Raw genomic sequence first — 27,281 nt, 5'->3', positions numbered from 1 at the left:
CGAGGTTATCCTCTTTCTCTTAATATCCTGGTAGAAGATCTTGGAATTCTGCCTAATTTTACTCAGTTGCATTTTCTCATGTCCCACTTTGCTCTCCTATCTGTTTTCTTAAACTTCACATGCATTTGCTATGGCCTGCACTTTGACCTCCATTGATGACCTGTTCAAAGCCTCTTTTTTTCCCTTCATATCCAGTCCTGAATATTCCTAAATACCCAGAGATCTCTGGGCTTGTTGCTTCTACATTTCACTCAAACGACTGTGTGAATAACATGTTGGACCTGTACTCTCCCCTTTTCCTTTTTGACCATTCTTCATTGGTCAGCTGGAGATTTTCCCACTTTATAACCTTCTTTATTTGGATAACATCTGTCTTCCCCCAGTCCAAAACCCATTTCGGTAGGTTGCTGTTTTCCTTTCCCATAACAAGCTTATGAAGAGGTCATAATCACTAAAATGCTCCCCCACTGTCACTTCGATCCCTGTCTGGCTTCATTTCCCAGAATTAGATCCAGCACTGTGTTGTTCCTTGTGCCACCTTCTTCCTGTTGATATAAAAAGCTCTCCTGAATACAATTCAAGAAATCTTTCCCCTCTAAACCTTTTACACTATGACTACCCATTTTATGTTGGGGCAGTTGAAATCCCCTAAAATAATCATTCTGTTTTCACAGTGAATTGTGTACATCTGCTCCTCAGTTGCTGGCTGACTGTTTGGGGCCTATGCAACGCTCCCAGCACTGTGACCAATCCTCATTTTATTCCTAAACTTTACCCACAAAGCCTCAATTTGAAGACCTTTCCAAGGTATTATCCCTCTGCAGTAACTGACTATACAGTGAAATAGGAGAAAGTGAGGTCTGCAGATGCTGGAGATCAGAGCTGAAAATGTGTTGCTGGAAAAGCACAGCAGGTCAGGCAGCATCCAAGGAACAGTAGATTCGACGTTTTGGGCATGTTCTTATTCCTGAAGAAGGGCTTATGCCCGAAACGTCGAATCTCCTGTTCCTTGGATGCTGCCTGACCTGCTGCACTTTTCCAGCAACACATTTTCAGCTCTATACAGTGAAATAATTGGATGAATTTGATATCCCTTTCAAATAGCCAGCACAGATATGATGGAGTGAATGGATGACTTTTTTGCTGTCAGATTCTATGATTCTAAAATGACTTACAGTTTTGCAATGATACTCCATATAGAGGCAGCTACAATGAAGCTGGAGTTCTACAGTGATGGAAGAACACAAAAGTTTCACCAGAATCTTTGTGATATAAGACTAGTTGCCAATGACATACAGGAGAAGTCTCTTGCTTTTCTCCCATATAATGTCTGGTGCCCCTCTCAGTCCAGCTCACACACTAGGGAGGGACCTATTCCTATCTCTGGCTCAGCTCAACATGAAGGTCCTGCCTTCTCAAGCTCACCTGAGCTGCAATGACTGTCCAGTTAAACTCATCACAAATCCTCTCTCTCTCTCTCTCTTTTTCTCTTTCACTTCTTCTGAGAGAGCAATCTATTTTTTTCTGGGACGTTGGCACCTTCGAATGAGTCTGAAGCACATTTGGATGGTCTGCAGTTGCACAAGACATTGTAGAAACTCAGGTGCCTCTTCTTAATAAATCCACTGAAAGACAGCATCCCTGAGTGTACACCATTCCCTCAGTAATTCCAATATTTAAGAGGCATTTGGATGGGTATATGAATAGGAAGGGTTTGGAAGGATATGGGCCGGGTGTTAGCAGGTGGGACTAGATTGGGTTGGGATATCTGGTCGGCACGGATGGGTTGGACCGAAAGGTCTGTTTCCATGCTGTACATCTCTATGACTCTGTAATGCGCTGAATTATTATTTAGATCATGTACTCAAGTTTCCTGAATTGGGGCATGAGCCCTTGATTCTAACTGACTCAGGGATGAGCTTACTGCTCATTGAGGTAAGGCTGACAGTTATAGATGAGTCTGCTTATTAAAGTTACCCGCAGTGTCCTCATTTTCCAAATCTAGCTCCGTTTATTATAAAGTGGAACTTTAAAAGCACAGCAGAGGCACACGTGTTAGTTGGTATCATTGTAGTGTACAACTGCCAATATTATTGCCTGAATGCTATTCACTCAATAGTTCCAAGATAGAAAGATCTATGGGATATTATGCTCAGCTTGTGTTCATATAAAACCTTATGTTGCAGTTGACCTTAGCTTGCTATTGATTCAGGAACCTGATCCTGTTGAGTCTCAGATGACTAATACAATTCGCTGGAGTAGTAGGGGTGTGAAATGCACTGCCTTCAACAGTAGTAGATTCGCCAAGTGTAAGAGCATTTAAATGCATGAGAATGGAATAATGAAGGTTAGATGGGCTTCAGTTTGGTTCCACAGGTCAGCACAACGTTGAGGGCCGAAGGGCCTGTACTGCTCTGTAATGTTCTATGTTAACTCCAATGCACTGAAAATCTCTACAAAATACTAATTAGGAAGGGTGAAGTGGGAACTGCTGGCAGAAATTATGATGAACTTATACTCAGCCCAGAGGAGGAAGTAGAGAGATCGATCTCTCACGCTATGATTCTATGAGTAGATTATTCAGGGAATCACCACATGCATATTTGTGTGTGTGTGTGTGTGTGTGTGTGTGTGTGAACTCATGTACATACACGTGTCTGCTTATCTACTTTTTTTTGCCTGCATTCTGGGATTCCTGGCCCCTTTTAGTGTTTTCCAACTTCAAGCATTCCTTTTAAGGCTGTTTCACGCCATGAGCATCATGAATTATTAACAGAAAGCTTGGACATTCATTAGTCGAATGAAATACCTGAGCTCTTGTTGGATTGCCAACAATAGCTTTCTGATCTTTAAAAAATACTCATTTACAGGATGTGGGCATCAATGGCTTGGTCAGCATTTCAAACCCAGTCCCATTTGCCCAGAGAATGGTTCAGAGTAAATCACATCGCTATGGGTCTGGATTTCCATTTTCAGTGATTTCCTTCCTCTTATAGTAATTAACACTGGTTACAGTTAGAAACAAGAACAGTGAGTGCTGGAGAAACTCAACAGATCTTGCAGCATCTGTGGAGAGAGAAACAAGAGTTAATGTTTCCGGTCAGAATGACTCTTCTTCAGAATTGATAATAGCTGATGGAGCCCTGTCTCTATCTCCATCCTCAGCCCCTTTCTGTATAAACACCATCTCTTCCTCGCTCCGATCAGTTTTGAAGAAATGCCACTGGACTTGAAATGTTGACTCTGCTTTCTCTCCACAGGTGTTGTCAGACCTGCTGGGTTTTGCCAGCAATTAGTCTTTTAGCTTTCCAGCTGTCTGTTTTGTTTTACTGGTTATAATTAGGCTAGCTTTTACTGAACTTGAACTTCACCATCTTGGGATCTAGACACAAAAGAAAAGATCACTGAACGTTAGCCTGAGGGACTGGATTGCTAGTCTATCGCCCTGATCACTACATCACCTGTCAATCACAGAATTGTTATTTACATGGGGTTAAGAGGTGCCGTGTTCCTGTGATGTTAACTGTTGAAATTTACAAGGATCTGGATGATTGATACTTTTATTGTCTTGTGGCTGAAAAGTTAGACACTTTTAAAGAATTTTTTTCTCAGAACCTTCAGACATGAAAGGATTCATGAATTTTAAATGGTGTATAGTGGTCAATGTATTTTCCCTGTATAGTGAATGAAGCAAGTTCCATAGCCTGGCAGGGACCATAAGGGACCATGGGAGTTGTTTGTGAAGATAGACCTTGGCATCAGGCCCATGAACATGGTTTGAGGGCATTGGGTGACATAGATGGGACTTGGGAAGTGCACAGCAGTAAGGGGATGACCCAGATGGCATTTTGATTATTATTCCAACTGGGATGGAACTCCACACCACCTTTAAACAGCCCTCTCCCACACCTGGCGGCCTATGTGGCTCCCTCCGAACTTTCCCCTGGATTGGTTGGCCTGGCTCCTGTTATCACTGCCCCCCTGGACTGAAAATCCTGACCTTCATTTTTTGCCGAGTCAGGAATTTCCCCAACTCCTACGAAAGCATGGAAAATGTGTGTGTCTGTGTGTGTGTGTCTGTGTGTGTGTGTGTGTGTGTGTGTGTTGAGTCAGAGTGTGTGAGAGAGAGTGTGTATGTGTGTCTGTGTGTGTGAGAAAGATACTGTGTATTGCTGTGTGTGTGTGTGTGTGAGAGAGAGTGTGTGAGTGAGAGTGTGTGAGAGAGCGTGAGTGTGTATGTGTGTGTGTGTGTTACGCTGTGTGAGTGAGTGTGTGTGTGTGTTAGAGTGTGTGTCTGAGTGTGTCAGTACTACTCAAACATTGGAAATGTTGAGGATGGTAGATGTTTGGAACTCTCCTGCACAAAAGTTACAGATGCTGGATCAGTTGTTAATTTTAAATCTGAGAGAGAGAAATTGTTGTTAAGCAATGGTATTAAGAGATATGGACCAAAGTCAGGTATGCTGAGTTAGGTCACAGATCAGCATTGATCTCATTGAATGGAGGAACAGGCTTAAGGGGTTGAATAGTCTCCTCCTGTTCTAATGTTTCTATGTTCCTAGGTTCCAATGCAGAAGCTGTTTTGGAGTGGGTAATGATAAATTAATCTGAATGCACCAACCTAATGAGACTCAAAACATTAACTGTAGTCGTACCTAAGGCCCAAGAATGGGTTGCCAAGATCCTCTCGACAGAGTGTGTGAGAAAACATATGGTAATCTCAATGCTGGCATCAGGTCCAGAAAAGATGCGAGCAGGTCCCCAGGTAGTTGGAATCAGCTGCTGTTTGCCCATCTTGTTGGCCTGGTTACCATTCTTCTAATATCGCAGTCAAATTAGATGAATATGTATTTGTAAACGAAATGGATTCCTTCAATGTGCTGAGACGCAAATAGCTTGAAATCCTGCAGCTGTTTTGTATGTAAGTGTTGAATATTCATGGAAACTGGTCCATTCCTGATATTGGATCCTGCTTCCCACTCTCAGGAGACTGCTCACCTCACCATCTGCTGCGTCAGTGATGCTGGAAGAGCACAGCAGGTCAGGCAGCATCCGAGGAGCAGCAAAATCGACGTTTCGGGCAAAAGCCCTTCATCAGGAATAAAGGCAGTGAGCCTGAAGGGTGGAGAGATAAGCTAGAGGAGGGTGGGGGTGAGGAGAGAGTAGCATAGAGTACAATGGGTGAGTGGGGGAGGGGATGAAGGTGATAGGTCGGGGAGGAGGGTGGAGTGGATAGGTGGAAAAGGAGATAGGCAGGTAGGACAAGTTATGGGGACAGTGCTGAGCTGGAAGTTTGGAACTGGGGTGAGGTGGGGGAAGGGGAAATGAGGAAACTGTTGAAGTCCACATTGATGCCCTGGGGTTGAAGCGTTCCAAGGTGGAAGATGAGGCGTTCTTCCTCCAGGCGTCTGGTGGTGAGGGAGCGGCGGTGAAGGAGGCCCAGGACCTCCATGTCCTCGGCAGAGTGGGAGAGGGAGTTGAAATGTTGGGCCACAGGGCGATGGGGTTGATTGGTGCGGGTGTCCCAGAGATATTCTCTCATGTAGAACATTACTTGGCCATGGGAGCTCGCCCTTGTTTCTGATGTTAGGCCAAACACAGCATTAAAGAGAAACAGGGATTGGTTTCTTTGTGGGATGTGGACATTGCCCATCCCAATTTAACGAGGAACAATATTAAAGGGAGAGTGCAAAGAGATAGAAAATATGTCAAGAGTTACGTAGTCAACATGAGACTAGCTTTTGATTGCAGGCTTGGATCAAATTCAAATGTCACCATCTGTTGTGGTGGGGTTTGAACTTGCATTCTGAGAACATTAGCATGGGGCTGTAGGATTACAGATTGAGTGACATTACTGCTCTGCCATCACCTCCCGAAATGCCTTGAGATGGTGGATATCAGGGAGATACTTGCACCTGTGGGGAACCCAGGACTGCTTGTCAGAAATATAAGATAATCACAGAAAATCTCAATAGGGAAATCAGGAGCAAGGCCTGGGGGATGTCGAATTTTTGACCAAATGTAAAAGGTAGGCCGAGGATCGTAGGTGTGTTTAAGGGGACCTGAATAAGAGCAGCTCAGAGGCATTCTCCATACCAATACTTCACCTCCTGACTCCCAAGGCCTGTCCACCATCTACAAGGCACAAGTCAAAAGTGAGATGGAATACTCCCCACTGGCTTGGGTAGGAGCACCTCTGACAACGCTAAAAAAGATTCAACACCATCTGGGACAAAGCAGCCCATTTGATTGGCACCACATCCACCACCTTCAACACTCATTCATTTCATCACTGATACACATTGGCAGCAGCTTGTGCCTGTTACAAGATGAACTGAGAGAATTCAGCAAGCATCCTTCAACAACACCTTCCAACCCTGTAATCTCTAGAAGCTGTGAAGGTGCCAGGGTTGGGCTGGGGTGGACAAAGTCAAAAGTCACATGACATCAGCTTATAATCAGACTGCTTTATTTGAAATCACAATTTTTGGAGTGCTTCACCTGACAAAGTAATTTCATGTGAAGAAGGAGCAGTGCTCCGAAAGCTTGCGATTTCAAATAAACCAGTTGGACTATTACCTGGTGTCATGTGGCTTCTGAGTCTAGCTAGCTGGTGGGTGGCACGGTGGCACAGTGGTTAGCACTGCTGCCTCACATCGCCAGAGACCTGGGTTCAATTCCTGCCTCAGGCGACTCACTGTGTGGAGTTTGCACGTTCTCCCCGTGTCTGCGTGGGCTTCCTCCGGGTGCTCCAGTTTCCTCCCACAGTCATAAAGATGTGTGGGTCAGGTGAATTGGCCGTGCTAAATTGCCCGTAGTGTTAGGTAAGGGTTAAGTGTAGGGGTATGGGTGGGTTGCGCTTCGGCGGGTCGGTGTGGACTTGTTGGTCCGAAGGGCCTGTTTCCACACTGTAAGTAAGCTAATCTAAGAAGGACAAGGGCAGCAGATATATGGGAACACCACCCCCTGCAAGCTCCCCTCCAAGTCACTCACCATCCTGACTTGGAAATATATCACCATTCCTGTCACTGGGTCAAAATCCTGGAATTCTCTCGGTAAGGGTATTAGGGGTCTAAGGGCATCATGAACTGCAGTGGTTCAAGAAGGCAGCTCACCCCCGTCTTCCCTCAAGTGGCAGTTAGGGACAGGCAACGTTGGCCCAGCCAGTGATGTCCATATCTTATCACAGAATAATAAAGAAAAGTTAAGGGAAAGGCCGATAAATACCTGAGGCAGAAAGGAAGAGAAAGATAGAATGTTGGTAGGATGTGATGAAGTAGGAATGAGAGGAGAAACAACAGCACAGAGTGGAAGAACTGAAGGGACTGGCTGTGTGCTGTGAATATGAAGTAAACAGCACAGTTTAGTAGGAGAAAGTGAGGACTGCAGATGCTGGAGATCGCAGTCAAGAGTGTGGTGCTGGAAAAGCACAGCAGGTCAGGCAGCATCCGAGGAGCAGGAGAATCGACGTTTCAGGCATAAGCCCTTTATCAGCCCTTCCTGATGAAGGGCTCTTGCCTGAAATGTCGAATCTCCTGCTCCTCAGATGCTGCCTGACCTGCTGTGCTTTTCCAGCACCACACTCTCAACTCTGCACAGTTTAGTATGTAACTGATGTGGCTCATTAGCTGAATGAATTTGTTGTGTGCTGTGATGTCTATAATTGGGTTAACATTCCCCATATCAGTAACTGAGCTGGGATGAGAGAAGCATTCGACTGGGAGGGAGGGAAAACTGGTGTCAGAATGTAAGCCAGCTGCTCTCCGCAAATACCACACGAAGGTGGATCAGGTATTCTGTTTCACATGCACCTCAGGCATGTGGGAACTTGTCCTGCATCTTACTGTCTCATTTACGGAAGGATTATAAAAAGGAGCAGTTAAATGCCTCAAAATAGTTCTGCCTTGATTTCAAACCTCTCCCGTGCCTCTGACATGACATTTTGAATCTATTTCCATATGGTCGAGGAGTTGAGCAGCAAGAGGAGAAACAAGTTGGCACGTAGACTGGATGCTCTCAGGCAGGTTTACTGATAAGCCGAGGTCATGAGGGATGGCTGGAGGCTGATGTGGGCCACTTAGTGAGTTGGGTGTCCGACATAATTTGAAAATGATCCAAGTAATTTGATACAAAGTCATAACTTACTGTGATTAACCGAATTGCGAAAAGACAATTGCAACTCTCCGAAAGTGATGCAGTGATACTCACTTTCCCTTTGATTTTTGGATGCTCTTTGAAAGCAGTCAGGAATGTCACAGAGAAAGAATGAAGAGGACGAAGGTAAGGCGGCCATTGAATGGACTGGCTGTGTGAAGACTTTATCCCAATGTACTTTGCAAACCTCTAGACTGATGGAGTGAAAGGCTGATGGATCTTTGTTGGTACAGTTAATAAGCCACAATTCTTCATTGTCCAAAAATGTGCAGGTTGGCCGTGCTAAATTGCCCATCGTGTTCAGGGAAGTGTAGGTTAGGTGCATTAGTCAGTAGTAAATATTGGATAATAGGGGAGGGGAATGGGTCTGGGTGGGTTACTTTTTGGAGGGTCGGTATGGACTTGTTAGGCCAAATGGCCTGCTTCCAACTGTAGGGATTCTGTGATCTTCTGTGAACAGTCCAGCGCAGGAACAGGCCCTTCGGCCTGTGATGTTATCCTGAACATGACGTCAAATGAAACTAATCCCTTCTGCCTGCCCTTGGTCCATATCCCTCCATTCCTTTCATGTTCAAGTGCTTATCTTAAACTCTGTTAAGTGCCCCTATCATACCTGCTGGGGAATGTTATCAAGGGATAGGGACAAAAGTCAGGTAATTGGGTTTGAGGTCCAGGTGAACTCTGGTCAGACAGTTTGGTCCAGTTTGTCCATATCGACCAGATGTCTGAAATTAATCTAGTCCCATTCGCCAGCACCCGACCCATATCCCTCCAAACCCTTCCTATTCATATATCCATCCAGATGCCTTGTAAATGCTGTAATTGTACCAGCCTCCACCACATCCTCTGGCAGCTCATTTCATACATGCACCATTTTCTTCAACTGAAAAAGTTGCCTCTTAGTTCCCTTTTATATCTTACTCCTCTTACCTTAAACCTATAACTTCTAGTTCTGAACTGCCCCACCCCAGAGAAAAAACGTTGTCTGTTTATTCTATCCATGTCCCTCATGATTTTACAAACCTCTATAAAGTCACCCCTTAGCCTCCGACGCTCCGGGGAAAACAGCCCCAGCCTGTTCAGCCTCTCCCTGTAGCTCAAATCCTCCAACTCTGGCAACATCCTTGTAAATCTTTCCTGAACCCTTTCAAGTTTCACAACATCCTTCCGATAGGAAGGAGACCAGAATTGCACGTAACATTCCAAAAGTAGCCTAACTAGAACATAGAACATAGAACATAGAAAAATACAGCGCAGTACAGGCCCTTCGGCCCTCGATGTTGCGCCGACCCAAGCCCACCTAACCTACACTAGCCCACTTTCCTCCATATGCCCATCCAATGCCCATAAAGAGGGAGTGTCCACCACTGTTACTGGCAGAGCATTCCATGAACTCACGACTCGCTGAGTAAAGAATCTACCCCTAACATCTGTCCTATACCAACCTCCCCTTAATTTAAAGCTATGCCCCCTCATAATATCTGACTCCATACGTGGAAAAAGGTTCTCATGGTCAACCCTATCTAAACCTCTAATCATCTTGTACACCTCTATCAAGTCACCCCTAAACATTCTTTTCTCCAATGAAAACAGCCCCAAGTGCCTCAGCCTTTCCTCATATGATCTTCCTACCATACCAGGCAACATCCTGGTAAACCTCATCTGCACCCGTTCCAGTGCCTCCACATCCTTCCTATAGTATGGTGACCAAAACTGCACACAATACCCCAGATGCGGCCGCACCAGAGTCTTATACAACTGCAACATGACCTCAGGACTCCGGAACTCAATTCCTCTACCAATAAAAGCCGGTACTCCATATGCCTTCCTCACAGCACTATTTACCTGGGTGGCAACTTTCAGAGATCTGTGTACATGGACACCAAGATCGCTCTGCTCATCCACACTATCAAGTATCCAACTATTAGCCCAGTACTCCATCTTCTTGTTACTCTTACCAAAGTGAATCACTTCACACTTACCTACATTGAACTCCATTTGCCACCTTTCTGTCCAGCTCTGCAGTTTATCTATATCCCGCTGTAACCTGCCACATCCTTCCTCACTGTCAACAACTCCACCGACTTTCGTATCATCCGCAAACTTGCTCACCCAGCCTTCTAGTCCCTCCTCCAGGTCATTTATAAAAATGACACACAGCAATGGTCCCAAAACAGATCCTTGCGGAACACCGCTGGTAACTGCACTCCAAGATGAACCTTTACCATCAACTACTACCCCCTGTCTTCTTCCAGCCAGCCAATTCCTAATCCAAACCTCTCACGCACCCTCAATGCCATACCTCTGTATTTTTTGCAGTAGCCTACAATGGGGAACCTTATCAAATGCCTTACTAAAATCCATATACACCACATCTTCCGTTTTACCCTCGTCCACCTCCTTAGTCACCTTCTCAAAAAATTCAATAAGGTTTGTGAGGCACGACCTGCCCTTCGCAAAACCATGCTGACTATCCTTGATCACATTATTCCTATCCAGATGTCCATAAATCCTATCCCTTACAATTCTCTCTAAGACTTTGCCCACAACAGAATTGAGATCACTGGTCTATAGTTACTAGGGTTATCCCTACTCCTCTTCTTGAACAAGGGAACCACATTTGCTATCCTCCAGTCTTCTGGCACTATTCCTGTAGACAACGAGGACATAAAAATCAAGGTCAATGGCTCTGAAATCTCCTCCCTTGCTTCTCAGAGAATCCTAGGATAAATGCCATCAGGCCCAGGGGACTTATCTATTTTCACCCTTTCCAGAATTTCCAACATCACTTCCCTGCATATCTCAAAGCCATCCATTCTAATTAATTGTGACTCAATATTCACATCGGCAACAATGTCCTGTTCCTGAGTGAATACGGATGAAAAGTATTCATTCAGTGTCTCCCCAATTTCTTCAGCCTCCACATGCAACTTCCCACTACTATCCTTGTCTGGGCCTATTCCTACCCTAATCATTCTTCTATTCCTGACATACCTATAGAAAGCCTTTGGGTTTTCCCTAATCCTACCAACTAAGGACTTTTCATGTCCCCTCCTTGCTGCTCTTAGCTCTCTCTTTAGATCCTTCCTGGCTACCTTATAACTCTCAATCTAATGTCCTGAATAGCCACAACATAACCTCCCAACTCCTGTACTCAATGTTTTGACCAATAAAGTTAAAAATCACACAACATCAGGTTATAGTCCAACAGGTTTAATTGAATGCATACTAGCTTTCGGAGCGACGCTCCTTCATCAGGTGTTTAACAACCTGGTGTTGTGTGATTTTTAACTTTGTACACCCCAGTTCAACTCCGGCATCTCCACATCTCGACCAACAAAGGAAAGCATACCAAACGCCTTCTTCACTATCCTATCTACCTGTGATTCTACTTTCAAGGAGCTATGAACCTGCACTCCAAGGTCTCTTTGTTCAGCAACACTCCCTAGGACCTTACCATTAAGTGTATAAGTCCTGCTCTGATTTGCCTTTCCAAAATGCAGCACCTCATTTGTACCTAAATTAAACTCCATCTGCTACTCCTCAGCCCATTGGCCCATCTGATCAAGGCCCCTTTTTTCATTAATTCATAGATGAGGGTAGCACTGGCTGGGCCAGCATTTGTTGCCAAGGCAGCAATTAAGGGTCAACCACATTGCTATGGGTCTGGAGTCACATGTAGACCAGACCAGGGAAGGATGGCAGTTTCCTTCCCTAAAGGACATTAGTGAACCAGATGGGTTTTTCCAACAATTAATTCACGGTCATCATTAGACTCTTAATTCCAGATTTACTGAGTTCAAATTACACCATTTCCTGTGGTGAGATTTGAACCCAGATCCCTGGAACATTACTTGGGTCTCTGGATTAACAGTCTACGATAATACCACTAGGTAATTGTCATCGTACACTGAGGTAATTTTCTTTGCTGTCCACTACACCTCCAATTTTAGTGTCATCTGCAAACTTACCAACTATACTTCCTATGTTCACATCCAAATCATTTATATAAATGATGAAAAGTAGTGGATCCAGCACCGATCTTTGTGGCACTCCACTGGTCATAGCCCTCCAGTCTGAGAGACAACCCTCCACCACCACCCTCTGTCTTCTACCTTCAAGCCAGTTCTATATCCAAATGGCTCGTTCTCCCAGTATTCCATGAGGCCTAACCTTGCTCACCAGTCTCCCATGAGGAGCTTTGTCAAATGCCTTACTGAAGTCCATATAGATCACTTCCACCACTCTGCCCTCATCAATCCTCTTTTTTACTTATTCAAAAAACTCAATTAAGTTCATGACACATGATTCCTCATGCATAAAGCCATGCCGCCTATCCCTAATCAGTCCTTGCCTTTCCATATACATGTAAATACTGTCTGTCAGGATTCCCTCCAACAACTTGCCCACCACCAAGGTCAGGCTCATCGGTCTATAGTTCCCTGGCTTTTCCTGACCACCTTTCTTAAATAGTAGCGCCACGTTAGCCAATCTCCAGCCTTCGCCTCTATTGATGACACAAATATCTCAGTAAGAGGCCCAGCAATCACTTCCTTCACAGTTCTAGGGTATGTCTGCTCTGGTCCTGGGGATTTATCCATTTTGTGCATTTTAAGACATCTAACACTTCCTTCTCTGCAATATGGACATTTTTGAAGATCTCACCATGTACTTGCCCACATTCTGTATCTTCCATGTCCTTCTCCACTGTAAACACTGATGCAAACTATTCGTTTAGTATCCACCCCATCTCCTGCAGTTCCACAAATAGCTCCTTAACTTTATTTGTGAAAGCTATCTCATGTTCCCTTTTTGCTCTCCTGATTTCCCTCTTAAGTATACTCCTCCTGCTTTTTTGATTAGGTTAGATTCCCTACAGTGTGGAAACAAGCCCTTCAGCCCAACAAGTCCACACCGACCCTCCAAAGAATAAGCCACCGCCCTCTGACTAATGCACCTAACAACTATGGACAATTTAGCACGGCCAATTCACCTGACCTGCACATCTTTGGACTGTGGGAGAAAACCAGAGCACCCAGAGGAAACCCATGCTGACACGGGGAGAATGTGCAAACTCCACACAGTCAGTTGCCCAAAGCTGGAATGAAACCTGGGATCCTGGTGCTGTGAGGCAGCAGTGCTAACCACGGAGCCACCATGCTTTTATTCTCTTCTAAGGATTCACTCGATCTATCCTGTCTATACTGACATACGCTTCCGTCTTTTTCTTGACCAAAACTTCAATTTCTCTCATCATCCAGCATTCCCTGTGCCTATCCTGCCTTTCACCCTAACAGGAATATACTGTCTCTGGATTCTTGTAATCGCATTTTTAAAGACTCACCATTTCCAGGTATCCCTCTACCTACAAATATCTGCCCCCAAGAAACTTTTGAAAGTCCTTGCCTAATAATGTTAATATTGACCTTCCCCCAATTTGGAACTACAACTTTTAGATCCTGTCTATCCTTTTCCATCACTATTTTAAAATTAATAGAATTATAGTTGCTGACCCCAAAGTGCCCCCCCAATGATACCTCAGTCACCTGCCCTGCCTTATTTCCAGAGTTAAAAATCACACAACATCAGGTTATAGTCTAACAGGTTTATTTGGAAATACTAGCTTTCGAAGTGCTGCTCCTTCACCCATCTATGTGATGAAGGAGCATTACTCCAAAAGCTAGTGCTTCCAAATAAACCTATAACCTGGTCACAGTGTTGTGTGAATTTTAACTTTGTCCACCCCAGTCCAACATTGACTCCTCCACATCATTATTTCCCAAGTATAGGTCAAGTTTTGCACTATCTCTAGTAGGTACATCCACATACTGATTCAGAAAATTTTCTTGTACGCACTTAACAAGTTCCTCTCCATTTAAACCTTTAACACGATGGCAGTCTCAGCCTATGTTTGGAAAGTTAAAATTCCCTACCATAACCACCCTATTATTCTGACAGATAACCTAAATCTCCTCACAAATTTGTTTTGACCCACGTTTTTGAAATGTTCTGAGGTTGTGGAAGATTTTATCAAAGTCCATGTTCTTTCATTCGCGGTGTCACCAAAGTCAAAGTCAAACTCTTCCCAGCAGAGGCAAAGAAAATAATCAGCTTCTATGACAACAAGTGAACAGACCAGTCATTCAGCAGTGGGATCGTGTTTGATGTTTCCTTTCATTGCCAGTCTCTCGAGATCATGTTGTGGCTCCTGAGGTGACTAAACTGTCCATTGTTGGATCTGAGTGGCTTGTCCCCAGTAGAGATGAGGGGGGATTTGAAGAGACGGAGAGAAAAACAATCAGCTTTTCATCTCCTCCTTCCGGTGTTTATGCTTGACTTCCATCTTGGCTTCCTAGAGGTGGCCTTTATGGATACCTCCTCAACATGGTGGCTCAGTGGTGGGGCGGCATGGTGCCTCAGTGGTTAGCACTGCTGCCTCGCAGCGCCAGGGACCCAGGTTTGATCGCACCCTTGGGCGACTGTCTGTGTGGAGTTTGTACATTCTCCCCGTGTCTGCCTGATTTTCCTCCGGGTGGTCTGATTTTCTCCCACAGTCCAAAGATGTACAGGTTAGGTGAATTCACCAAGCTAAATTGCCCCGTAGTGTTCAGACATATGCAGGCTAGGTGGCCAGCCATGGGAGATGCAGGGTTACAGGGACAGGTGTGGATGGGATGGCTTTTGGAGCATCGATGCAGACTCAATAGGTTGAATAGCCTCTATCTGCCCCTTGGGGATTCTATAATTCTCTAATCTGTATGGACCTTGGATAAGAGATTCCCATGAATCATTGAGGATGTCATATTTCTTCATATGGAGACTCGTCCTTTAGGATTTGCTCTGCTCCCATGGTAACCACTTGCAGTGATGGAGCTCAGAATGAAGAGCTTCTTTCAGAAATTTGGGAATCAGGCACAGCTTACCCAACCTGGCTGGTTAGCTGTTACCAGTGCCTTGACAATGGGAGCAATGGCCTGAGAGAGGACACTGATATCAGTCAGTCAGTCAGCCAGTCCTGGGTTCACAGGATTCTTCAGGAGGGTTTGCGATGTCAGCTGCACATTGTCCGTATCCTTGATGCCGACAGAAGAGCAGGGAACATGGCAGTGCTTGCAGATAATTAGCTTGGTGCTGGGGTTAAGGGCTTCATCAGTAAACATTCTATCCCTCAGATATTCGGCTCCCACAGTATGCGTCACACTGTGGATCATGATAGTCAGGAGCAGTGTTATGCAGTCAGAGAAGGCTTATCAATGAATAAGTCTTGGATGTTTTGGCTAACACTATAATGCATTGGTGCAGAAGTAAGCCATTCAGCCCAACACGCCTGCCTTCACCATTCAATAAGACTCATTCTCTCAGAGGCCTCTGGGAATGTGGCAGTGGTGGCTTTGATCTCAGTCCTGGGTTTGTGCACTGTCTGTGTGTACAGCAGCACAATGATGGAGTTTTGGATGGTTCAGGTCTGGACTGGAGGCCAAACAGTTTGAACAGAGAATGGGTGCAGTGTTGTAGTGAAGAAATCGAAGAGGAATGTTCGTGTAATGTTAAGGCCTTGTTTGACCCCAGTATGTTCTCACGTTGGCATTGTGGTGAGTCTGCTGTGGAGAATCACAACTTACCTAATGTTGTGGCGATGAATTTCTGCGGGGAGCCAGATCTAAGGAGGAGGACACTCCATCGCTCTTCCTGGTTGATGATATCAGAGACCTTTAGTGAGGCTGAAGAAAGCCCTGGATAAAGGTTGCTGCTGTTCCCTCCATTTTCTTGTCTCGATTAGATTAGACTTACAGTGTGGAAACAGGCCCTTCGGCCCAACAAGTCCACACCGACCCGCCGAAGCGAAACCCACCCATACTCCTACATTTACCCCTTTACCTAACACTACGGGCAATTTAGCGTGGCCAATTCACCTAACCTGTACATCTTTGGACTGTGGGAGGAAACCGGAGCACCCGGAGGAAACCCATGCAGACACGGGGAGAACGTGCAAACTCCACACAGACAGTCGCCTGAGTCGGGAATTGAACCCGGGTCTCTGGCGCTGTGAGGCAGCAGTGCTAACCACTGTGCCACCGTGCTGTCTAGTTGTGAAGGTCGTATTCACCGGGCTTCTTGATGGATGGGATTTAAAACATGACTCTGGAAGGGGAGTCCCTCCAAACTGGGAGGAGGTAACCGAGGAGACTATTGATATGATTTATTGTTGCCATTTGCAGCTAACTACAGTTTTGTTTTAAGAACGGCTTCTCCCCTGCTGTTATTAGACTGCTGAATGGACCGTTATAATTTTAAACCTAATGCTGATGTTTGCTATGCAGCCGTAAGTTTGTAAGCCTTGCTCTGAAAGCTTGTGATTTCAAATAGACGTGTTAGACTATAACCTGGTGTCATGTGACTTCTGACTTTGTCCACCGCAGTCCAGCACCAGCACCTCCACATCATGGTTTTTGCCCAGCACTGATGTAATGGGCCAAAGGGCCTTTTTTAATGCTGCAGACCTCAATGGTATATTTCCTACCTCTCCCCAAACCAGGTTACTCAATACCCTCCTGAACTAACATTCACCGTTCTATTTACAAACCGTACAATTGGAGCAACCAATTTTAGCAATCCACCTGTTTCAAAGCTCCCTCCTTAAACCGTTGCCTCTCTTGTCTCCCAGAACATCTCTATTAATACAAAGTTTCGACACAAACGCATTTCAACCGAGATGAATTTTAATTAAGCAGTGAATTGTGTTAATGCTGTGTGAACAGTTGTACGATTGGATTCTATTATTGAACCATAGCAAAGCAATTGAGGCAAAGCCATTATAACTTGTTACAGCTTTATATCCAAATGCATTAATTACACTTCAGCACAACAAATTTGTCATCAATGTTTTCAAGCGTAGATTAATATTTTACTACTGATTTGAAACAACATTTCATCTGAATAACTAAAATTTTGTATAATTGTTGATTGATATAATTTAATTTCCCATTGGATGGAAGAGTGTGAGTTTAACGCTCACTGATCAATTGACTTTCAGGATGTGAGTATCATTCGCAAAGCTAGTATTTATTATAGTCCATCCCGAGTTGCCCAGAGCCAACTAAAATGCTGTGGTTCTGGAGTTACATGCAAGCCATACGAAGTAATGATTTTCCTCATTCCTGAAGAAGGGCTCATGCCTGAAACGTCGAATCTCCTGTTCCTTGGATGCTGCCTGACCTGCTGCGCTTTTCTAGAACACATTTTCAGCTCTGATCTCCAGCATCTGCAGTCCTCACTTTCTCCCATAGGAAGTAATAATGGCAGACTTCCTTCCTTGAATGGACAGATAGATGTTGATGATAATAGTCAGTAGTTACATGGTCACATTACACCAGGGTTTTGTATGTGTACAAAGTCTGCTGCATTCTTTCAGTTTCACCTTCCTTTGGTGATTGGTCCTTCAGCCAAACTGCTAAAAAACTAAAACTATGGCATTCAGCCAGTTGTGTTAACAGTTCATCCCCAGTTCCTAAAGGTCACCTGGAAATCCCAGGCTTGCAATTTACCAAAATCACTTTCTTTCATAGAATCACTCCAGTGCAGAAGCAGACCATCAAGACCACACTAACTCTCCGAAGAGAACCCTTCCCCTGTAAACTATTGCTCATCCTTGGACTCTATGGCCAATCCACCTAACCTACACATCTTTGGACTGTGAGAGTAAACCCGCACAGATAGAGAGAGAATGCACAAACTCCACATACAGAGTCACCTGGGGTGGAATTGAACCCGGATCCCTGGTGCTGTGAGGCAGCAGTGCTAACCACTGAGCCACCACGTGGTCCCTTGAGCTGAGATTTCCAGTTCCTGGAGTGTCTAGGTCTTTCCACATGGGGTTACCATAAATTAGCAAAATAACAAAAACAAAAATCAAATCCATGATAGGAGGCTCTTGTACATTTGGGAAGTATTAGAGTAGGATTCTCTCTTAACCCTCGTGGCTGTCACTCTCTTGTAAAGCTTGCGCGTTGAAGCCCCACTCCAGAAACTTGAGCCTATAACCAAGGCCGATCCTCCCAGTGCACTGCTGAGGGAGTGCGAGGGAGTGCTGAGGGAGTGCTGAGGGAGTGCTGAGGGAGTGCTGAAGGAGTGCGAGGGAGTGCTGAGGGAGTGCGAGGGAGTGTGAGGGAGTGCTGAGGGAGTGCTGAGGGAGTGCGAGGGAGTGTGAGGGAGTGCGAAGGAGTGCTGAGGTGCCATTTTTTGGATGAGTTGTTAAGCAAGGCCTAACCTCTTCAGGGAGAATGATAAAACACTGTAAAGCAGACCATCCCGGTGTTATCCCTGTACTCAGAGAATTCTCTACCATCTTCTCAGGGACCATGAGAAATGGCCATTAAATGTTGGCCCAGCCAGTGACACCCATATCCTGTGGATGAATTTTTTAAAAGTTATTGTTTGAGGGAACACAAACACACGTTCTCCTTCCCCACGCCTCACCACCCCTCACCATTCCCCCCTCATACCCCCACACCATTCTCTCTCCACTCCCCTTTCCCACTATTCCCCTCACCCCATCATGATCCTCCCCTCAGCCCACCACCATTCCTTCTCCCCCACTCCACACCACCCCCAACACCCCACCATTACCCTCTGAAACCCCTCCCCATTCCCAACCTTACACCCTCAGCATTCCACCCCACACCACTTGCCCACCATTCCCCCCACCCCACCACAATTTCCCCCACCCCCACCATTGCTAGTTCCATCCGGCCTTACACCTGAGAATTCATCGGGAAGGAGTCAGTTGCTTTAAATGGTTTTCAAAGTCAGGTTCTGCCAGTTTAGAATCTCAGAGAATTGCTTCTCCACTTTCCCTCTCCACCAGGGAGCCTCTCTAGGGCGCTTGACAGTTTAAATTATTTACTGCTCCTTTTCTCTTCGTTTTGGTGTGCATAATTGGCAACCTGATGCACAGTCTGAGCAACAATCCCTGACGGAGCTGTCTCTCTGAGGATAAAACAGACAGCATTCTTTCTATGTCATTTCACAGTCTCAACCTCCAACTTCATCAGTAGACACACACTCTTCTCTCACTGTAAGGAGCACCAACTGAAACCGATGACAGTAAAACACAGAGAACATTCAACTCAGAGCCAGGCCATTCAGCTTTATGTCCGTGTTGATGCTCCTGCATTGACTTCATCACTTTTGGAATATTGTGCGCAATTCTGGTCTCCCTGCTATCGGAAAGATGTTGTGAAACTTGGAAGGGTTCAGGAAAGAATTCAAGGATGTTGCCGGGGTTGGAGGATTTGAGCTACAGGGAGAGGTTGAATAGGCTGAGGCTGCTTTCCCTGGAGGGTCGGAGGCTGAGGGGTAAACTCACAGAGGTTTATAAACTCATGAGGGGCAGGGACAGTGTGAATGTCAAGGTCTTTTTCCCCAAAGTAGAGGAGGTCAGAACTAGAGGGATGGGTTTAAAGTGAGAGGGGTAAGATTTAAAAGGGACCTGGGGGGGTAAGGTTTCCATGCAGAGGATCTTGCGTGTATAAAATGGGCTGACACTCTCTGGGTGAAGACATTTCTCATCATCTCAGTCCTAAAAGGTCTATCCCTTATCCTTATAATGTGGCCCCTGGTCCAGACCACAGCCCACCCCACACCTCCCCACACATGCCCATCCCTGCTGTTGGGAACATCCTTTCCTCTATCTAACCTGTCTGGTCCTGTTCAAAGTTTACACCTTTCCATGAAATCCCACCCCCTATTTGTCCAAACTGCAGTGCATACAATCCTGAAGGACTCAATCTCTCCTCATACAACCAAAGGAATCACACTGGTCGCTGTGCTCCATCTAAAGTAAGAACGTTCTTCCTCAGATAAGAACGTTCTGCTCAAACAGGAAGACATGATCCAACAGATACGATTGACTAATGGCAAGGTGGTCCTCCTCAGTCAGTGTTGTTTCTCTTTAACTGACATGTACAAACTGATCATCCCATCGTTGTGACACCGCTGATTGTGGGAGACAGCTGGTCGGTTTCTGACATTACAACAGTGCCAACACTTCAGGGGCATGTCACTGGCTGGAAAATGCTCCAGGGTGTCCTAAACTTGATGAAAGTCTCCAAAGAAATGCAAACCTTCATAATATATACACTGTCTAACCAACATTGAACTGACACTGAGTATAACTCACGGGGGTGGGTTGGGGGTTGTCTGGATGTCACATTCATACAGTAAAAGGCAGGAAAGTGGAGCTAAGGATTATCAGATTGGCCATGATCTCATCGAATGGTGGAGCAGACTCGATGGGCCGAATGTTCTACTCCTGCTCTTACGTCTTATGGTTTTATGCAGGGAGTTTTGTTAAATTCATTCATGGGATGAGGCTGTCACTGAAAACCCATCCATAATTGTCCAGAGGGTGGTTATAATTCAACCATATTGCTGTGGGTCTGGAGTCACATGGAGGCCAGACTAGGTAAGGAGGGAAGGATTCCCTCCCAGTGAAACCCATGGGTTTTTTCCTGACAATTGACAGTTGTAGGAGAAAGTGAGGTCTGCAGATGCTGGAGATCAGAGCTGAAAATGTGTTGCTGGAAAAGCGCAGCAGGTCAGGCAGCATCCAAGGAGCAGGAAATTCGACCTTTCGGGCATGAGCCCTTCTTCAGGAATTGACAGTTGTTCTTGGGTCTGTGAACCTTTGGAAGTCACTCCACCAGAATGTGGAGGCTGGTGGGACATTGATAAATTTACAGAGGACATAGAGAGATTTTTAATTAGTGTAGGGTTGAAGGATTATGGTTGAAGGGCAGGAAAATGGAGTTGAGTCTGAGATAAGATAGTATTGAATGGCAGCACAACCTGGAGGGGGAGAATGGTCTCCTCCTGCTTCATGGATGCCATTAGACTGGATTTTTAATGAATTTGAATTTTGGCCATCCGTCATGATGGGATCCAACCTTATGTCCTCAAAACACAATCCTTGGTGTGGGTCAGATTACCAGCTAGTGGCATTACCAGTACACCAACACCGCCCCCTCCAGGTGGATGAAATTCACACTCTCCAAGAGCAGGGTTTGAATTGGAGGCACTGTGGTCAGCAATCTGACAGACACACAGGATCCCTTCTCCTCCAAACCTTTCATGATCGTCCTCCCCACCACACATCAACCTGATCTCAGCCAGTCATAGGTCCATAACAGATCCATCTTCCCCAGTTACTGATCGTACAACAACAGCTTGCATTTCTAAAGCACCTCTAACACAGTAAAATGCCCCAAGCTGCCTCACATAACACCGAGTTGAGAAAAGGAGATAATGAATCCAACTAAACAGAAACTTAGTTGAAGAGGCAGGTTTTAAGGAGTCTGTTCACTGGAGCGTAGGATGGTGAGGGGTCACCTTAGTGAGGTTTATAAAACCATGAAGGGTGTGGATAAATCTTTTCCCCAGGGTGGGGGAGTTCACATCTAGGAGCATGTTTTTAAGGTGAGAGGGGAAAGATTTACAAAGGAGATGAGGGACAGCAATTTACACAGAATTTCCAGAAAAGTTGGTGGATGCAGATACAATTACAAGTTTTCAAAGACTTTTGGAGAAGAACATGAATAAGGAAGGTGTGGTGGATGTGGGGCCAGGTGAAGGCAGCTGGGACAAATTTAGTTTGGGATAATGGTCCGCATGGACAGGTTGATCCGAGGGGTATGTTTCCGTGCCTTCATGAAGGACAGATGTGGAAAGATGGAACAGATTGTGGAGAGAAATCAAGGGCCTTAACAACTGAAGGGATGGTGACCAAAATACAGAGGCTGGAGTGGGGGAGTGTGTATGTACAGAGGCTGGAGTGGGGGAGTGTGTATGTACAGAGGCTGGAGTGGGAGAGTGTGTGTATACAGAGGCTGGAGTGGGGGAGTGCGTATGTACAGAGGCTGGAGTGGGAGAGTGTGTATATACAGAGGCTGGAGTGGGGGGAGTGTGTATATACAGAGGCTGGAGTGGGGGAGTGTGTATATACAGAGGCTGGAGTGGGGGGAGTGTGTATATACAGAGGCTGGAGTGGGGGGAGTGTGTATATACAGAGGCTGGAGTGGGAGAGTGTGTGTATACAGAGGCTGGAGTGGGGGAGTGTGTATACACAGAGGCTGGAGTGGGGGAGTGTGTATATACAGAGGCTGGAGTGGGGGAGTGTGTATATACAGAGGCTGGAGTGGGAGAGTGTGTGTATACAGAGGCTGGAGTGGGGGGAGTGTGTATATACAGAGGCTGGAGTGGGGAGTGTGTATATACAGAGGCTGGAGTGGGGGGAGTGTGTATATACAGAGGCTGGAGTGGGGAGTGTGTATATACAGAGGCTGGAGTGGGGGGAGTGTGTATATACAGAGGCTGGAGTGGGGGAGTGTGTATATGCAGAGGCTGGAGTGGGGGAGTGTGTATATACAGAGGCTGGAGTGGGGGGAGTGTGTGTATACAGAGGCTAGAGTGGGGAGTGTGTATATGCAGAGGCTGGAGTGGGGGAGTGTGTATACAGAGGCTGGAGTGGGGGAGTGTGTATATACAGAGGCTGGAGTGGGGGGAGTGTGTGTATACAGAGGCTAGAGTGGGGAGTGTGTATATGCAGAGGCTGGAGTGGGGGAGTGTGTATACAGAGGCTGGAGTGGGGGAGTGTGTGTATACAGAGGCTGGAGTGGGGGAGTGTGTATATACAGAGGCTGGAGTGGGGGAGTGTGTATACACAGAGGCTGGAGTGGGGGAGTGTGTATACACAGAGGCTGGAGTGGGGGAGTGTGTATATACAGAGGCTGGAGTGGGGGGAGTGTGTATATACAGAGGCTGGAGTGGGGGAGTGTGTATATACAGAGGCTGGAGTGGGGGGAGTGTGTATATACAGAGGCTGGAGTGGGGGAGTGTGTGTATATACAGAGGCTGGAGTGGGGGAGTGTGTATACACAGAGGCTGGAGTGGGGGGAGTGTGTATATATACAGAGGCTGGAGTGGGGGAGTGTGTGTGTACAGAGGCTGGAGTGGGGGAGTGTGTATATACAGAGGCTGGAGTGGGGGAGTGTGTATATACAGAGGCTGGAGTGGGGGGAGTGTGTATATACAGAGGCTGGAGTGGGGGAGTGTGTGTATATACAGAGGCTGGAGTGGGGGGAGTGTGTATATACAGAGGCTGGAGTGGGAGAGTGTGTATATACAGAGGCTGGAGTGGGGGGAGTGTGTATATACAGAGGCTGGAGTGGGGGAGTGTGTATATACAGAGGCTGGAGTGGGAGAGTGTGTATATACAGAGGCTGGAGTGAGTGAGTGTGTATATACAGAGGCTGGAGTGAGGGAGTGTGTATATACAGAGGCTGGAGTGGGGGGAGTCTGTATATACAGAGGCTGGAGTGGGAGAGTGTGTGTATACAGAGGCTGGAGTGGGGGGAGTCTGTATATACAGAGGCTGGAGTGGGGGAGTGTGTATACAGAGGCTGGAGTGAGTGAGTGTGTATATACAGAGGCTGGAGTGAGGGAGTGTGTATATACAGAGGCTGGAGTGGGGGAGTGTGTATATACAGAGGCTGGAGTGGGGGAGTGTGTATACAGAGGCTGGAGTGAGTGAGTGTGTATATACAGAGGCTGGAGTGGGGGAGTGTGTATATACAGAGGCTGGAGTGGGGGGAGTCTGTATATACAGAGGCTGGAGTGGGAGAGTGTGTGTATACAGAGGCTGGAGTGGGAGAGTGTGTGTATACAGAGGCTGGAGTGAGGGAGTGTGTATATACAGAGGCTGGAGTGGGGGAGTGTGTGTATACAGAGGCTGGAGTGGGGGAGTGTGTATACACAGAGGCTGGAGTGGGGGAGTGTGTATACACAGAGGCTGGAGTGAGGGAAAGTGTATACACAGAGGCTGGAGTGGGGGAGTGTGTATATACAGAGGCTGGAGTGGGGGGAGTGTGTATATACAGAGGCTGGAGTGGGGGAGTGTGTATATACAGAGGCTGGAGTGGGAGAGTGTGTATATACAGAGGCTGGAGTGGGGGAGTGTGTGTATACAGAGGCTGGAGTGGGAGAGTGTGTATATACAGAGGCTGGAGTGGGGGGAGTGTGTATATACAGAGGCTGGAGTGGGGGAGTGTGTATATGCAGAGGCTGGAGTGGGGGAGTGTGTATATACAGAGGCTGGAGTGGGGGGAGTGTGTGTATACAGAGGCTAGAGTGGGGAGTGTGTATATGCAGAGGCTGGAGTGGGGGAGTGTGTATACAGAGGCTGGAGTGGGGGAGTGTGTATATACAGAGGCTGGAGTGGGGGGAGTGTGTGTATACAGAGGCTAGAGTGGGGAGTGTGTATATGCAGAGGCTGGAGTGGGGGAGTGTGTATACAGAGGCTGGAGTGGGGGGAGTGTGTATACACAGAGGCTGGAGTGGGGGAGTGTGTATATACAGAGGCTGGAGTGGGGGGAGTGTGTATATACAGAGGCTGGAGTGGGGGAGTGTGTGTATATACAGAGGCTGGAGTGGGGGAGTGTGTATACACAGAGGCTGGAGTGGGGGGAGTGTGTATATATACAGAGGCTGGAGTGGGGGAGTGTGTGTGTACAGAGGCTGGAGTGGGGGAGTGTGTATATACAGAGGCTGGAGTGAGGGAGTGTGTATATACAGAGGCTGGAGTGGGGGAGTGTGTATATACAGAGGCTGGAGTGGGGGAGTGTGTATATACAGAGGCTGGAGTGGGGGAGTGTGTATATACAGAGGCTGGAGTGGGGGGAGTGTGTATATACAGAGGCTGGAGTGGGGGAGTGTGTATATACAGAGGCTGGAGTGGGGGAGTGTGTGTATACAGAGGCTGGAGTGGGGGAGTGTGTATACACAGAGGCTGGAGTGGGGGAGTGTGTGTATACAGAGGCTGGAGTGGGGGGAGTGTGTATATACAGAGGCTGGAGTGGGGGAGTGTGTATATACAGAGGCTGGAGTGGGGGAGTGTGTGTATACAGAGGCTGGAGTGGGGGGAGTGTGTATATACAGAGGCTGGAGTGGGGGAGTGTGTATATACAGAGGCTGGAGTGGGGGAGTGTGTGTATACAGAGGCTGGAGTGGGGGAGTGTGTATACACAGAGGCTGGAGTGGGGGAGTGTGTGTATACAGAGGCTGGAGTGGGGGGAGTGTGTATATACAGAGGCTGGAGTGGGGGGAGTGTGTATATACAGAGGCTGGAGTGGGGGAGTGTGTATACAGAGGCTGGAGTGAGTGAGTGTGTATATACAGAGGCTGGAGTGGGGGGAGTGTGTGTATACAGAGGCTGGAGTGAGGGAGTGTGTATATACAGAGGCTGGAGTGGGGGGAGTGTGTATATACAGAGGCTGGAGTGGGGGAGTGTGTGTATACAGAGGCTGGAGTGGGGGAGTGTGTATACACAGAGGCTGGAGTGAGGGAAAGTGTATACACAGAGGCTGGAGTGGGGGAGTGTGTATATACAGAGGCTGGAGTGGGAGAGTGTGTATATACAGAGGCTGGAGTGGGGGAGTGTGTATATACAGAGGCTGGAGTGGGGGGAGTGTGTATATACAGAGGCTGGAGTGGGGGAGTGTGTATATACAGAGGCTGGAGTGGGAGAGTGTGTATATACAGAGGCTGGAGTGAGGGAGTGTGTGTATACAGAGGCTGGAGTGGGAGAGTGTGTGTATACAGAGGCTGGAGTGGGGGAGTGTGTATATACAGAGGCTGGAGTGGGGGAGTGTGTATATACAGAGGCTGGAGTGGGGGAGTGTGTGTATACAGAGGCTGGAGTGGGAGAGTGTGTGTATACAGAGGCTGGAGTGGGGGAGTGTGTATATACAGAGGCTGGAGTGGGGGAGTGTGTATATACAGAGGCTGGAGTGGGGGAGTGTGTATATACAGAGGCTGGAGTGGGGGGAGTGTGTATATACAGAGGCTGGAGTGGGGGAGTGTGTATATACAGAGGCTGGAGTGGGGGGAGTGTGTATATACAGAGGCTGGAGTGGGGGAGTGTGTATATACAGAGGGTGGAGTGGGGGGAGTGTGTATATACAGAGGCTGGAGTGGGGGGAGTGTGTGTATACAGAGGCTGGAGTGGGGGAGTGTGTGTATACAGAGGGTGGAGTGGGGGGAGTGTGTATATACAGAGGCTGGAGTGGGGGAGTGTGTATATACAGAGGGTGGAGTGGGGGAGTGTGTGTATACAGAGGCTGGAGTGGGAGAGTGTGTGTATACAGAGGCTGGAGTGGGGGAGTGTGTATACACAGAGGCTGGAGTGGGGGAGTGTGTGTATACAGAGGCTGGAGTGGGGGGAGTGTGTATATACAGAGGCTGGAGTGGGGGAGTGTGTATATACAGAGGCTGGAGTGGGGGGAGTGTGTATATACAGAGGCTGGAGTGGGGGAGTGTGTATATACAGAGGCTGGAGTGGGGGAGTGTGTATACAGAGGCTGGAGTGAGTGAGTGTGTATATACAGAGGCTGGAGTGAGGGGAGTCTGTATATACAGAGGCTGGAGTGGGAGAGTGTGTATATACAGAGGCTGGAGTGGGGGAGTGTGTATATACAGAGGCTGGAGTGGGGGAGTGTGTGTATACAGAGGCTGGATTGGGGGAGTGTGTGTGTACAGAGGCTGGAGTGGGAGAGTGTGTATATACAGAGGCTGGAGTGGGGGAGTGTGTATATACAGAGGCTGGAGTGGGGGGAGTCTGTATATACAGAGGCTGGAGTGGGAGAGTGTGTGTATATACAGAGGAGGTACAGGGAGGGGTGAGGTGGTGATGTAACTTGTTCACATTTTTAAGCTCAAACCATTGGTGAACCTGGAGTCAGTTCTGGCCAGTGATCAGTGGGGAAGCTGATATGAGAATCAGATGTGGGTCGATTGAGGATCAGCTGATGTTTATGAAGTTGGTGAAAATGCAGGTTGTGACGATTCTTATGGTTTAAGCCAAAACATCTCATTTTTTGAATTAATGGCGCACGTTTGGGCTTTGATTTGCTTTGAAGGTTCTTTCAAGCTCCTTAGGATCAGGAAATCGTCCATTTCTAATCCAAACAGACATTGTTGGTGAAATAATAAATCACCAGACAGTAAACTGATGGGTTGGAGTTCATGCTGAGAAAGTCTGACTGAAATATGAGGCAGTTTAATAGATCGTCTCTATT

General features: G+C 46.8%; 1 protein-coding gene across 5 annotated transcripts in view; it reads left to right on the top strand.

Annotated features, from left to right (window-relative positions):
- The window catches only part of fgf13a (fibroblast growth factor 13a), a 745,108-nt gene that overhangs the window by 159,480 nt on the left and 558,347 nt on the right, over window positions 1-27,281 (top strand). The window contains exon 1 of one of the 5 annotated variants that reach the window (XM_060832390.1): window positions 7,898-8,280. The exons of 3 other annotated variants lie outside the window; for them this stretch is intronic. In XM_060832390.1, coding sequence (XP_060688373.1) covers window positions 8,250-8,280 — 31 coding nt within the window. In that variant the 5' untranslated portion in view covers window positions 7,898-8,249. Of the gene's footprint in view, window positions 1-7,897; window positions 8,281-27,281 lie in introns of those variants that run through there. One more of the 5 variants, XM_060832394.1, reaches the window with a different exon arrangement.

Source organism: Hemiscyllium ocellatum, chromosome 11, assembly GCF_020745735.1.
Source record: "Hemiscyllium ocellatum isolate sHemOce1 chromosome 11, sHemOce1.pat.X.cur, whole genome shotgun sequence".
Classification (NCBI taxonomy): Eukaryota; Metazoa; Chordata; class Chondrichthyes; order Orectolobiformes; family Hemiscylliidae; genus Hemiscyllium; species Hemiscyllium ocellatum.
The sequence above is the reverse complement of the archived record's forward strand: the minus strand, read 5'-3'. Positions and strand labels throughout refer to the sequence as shown.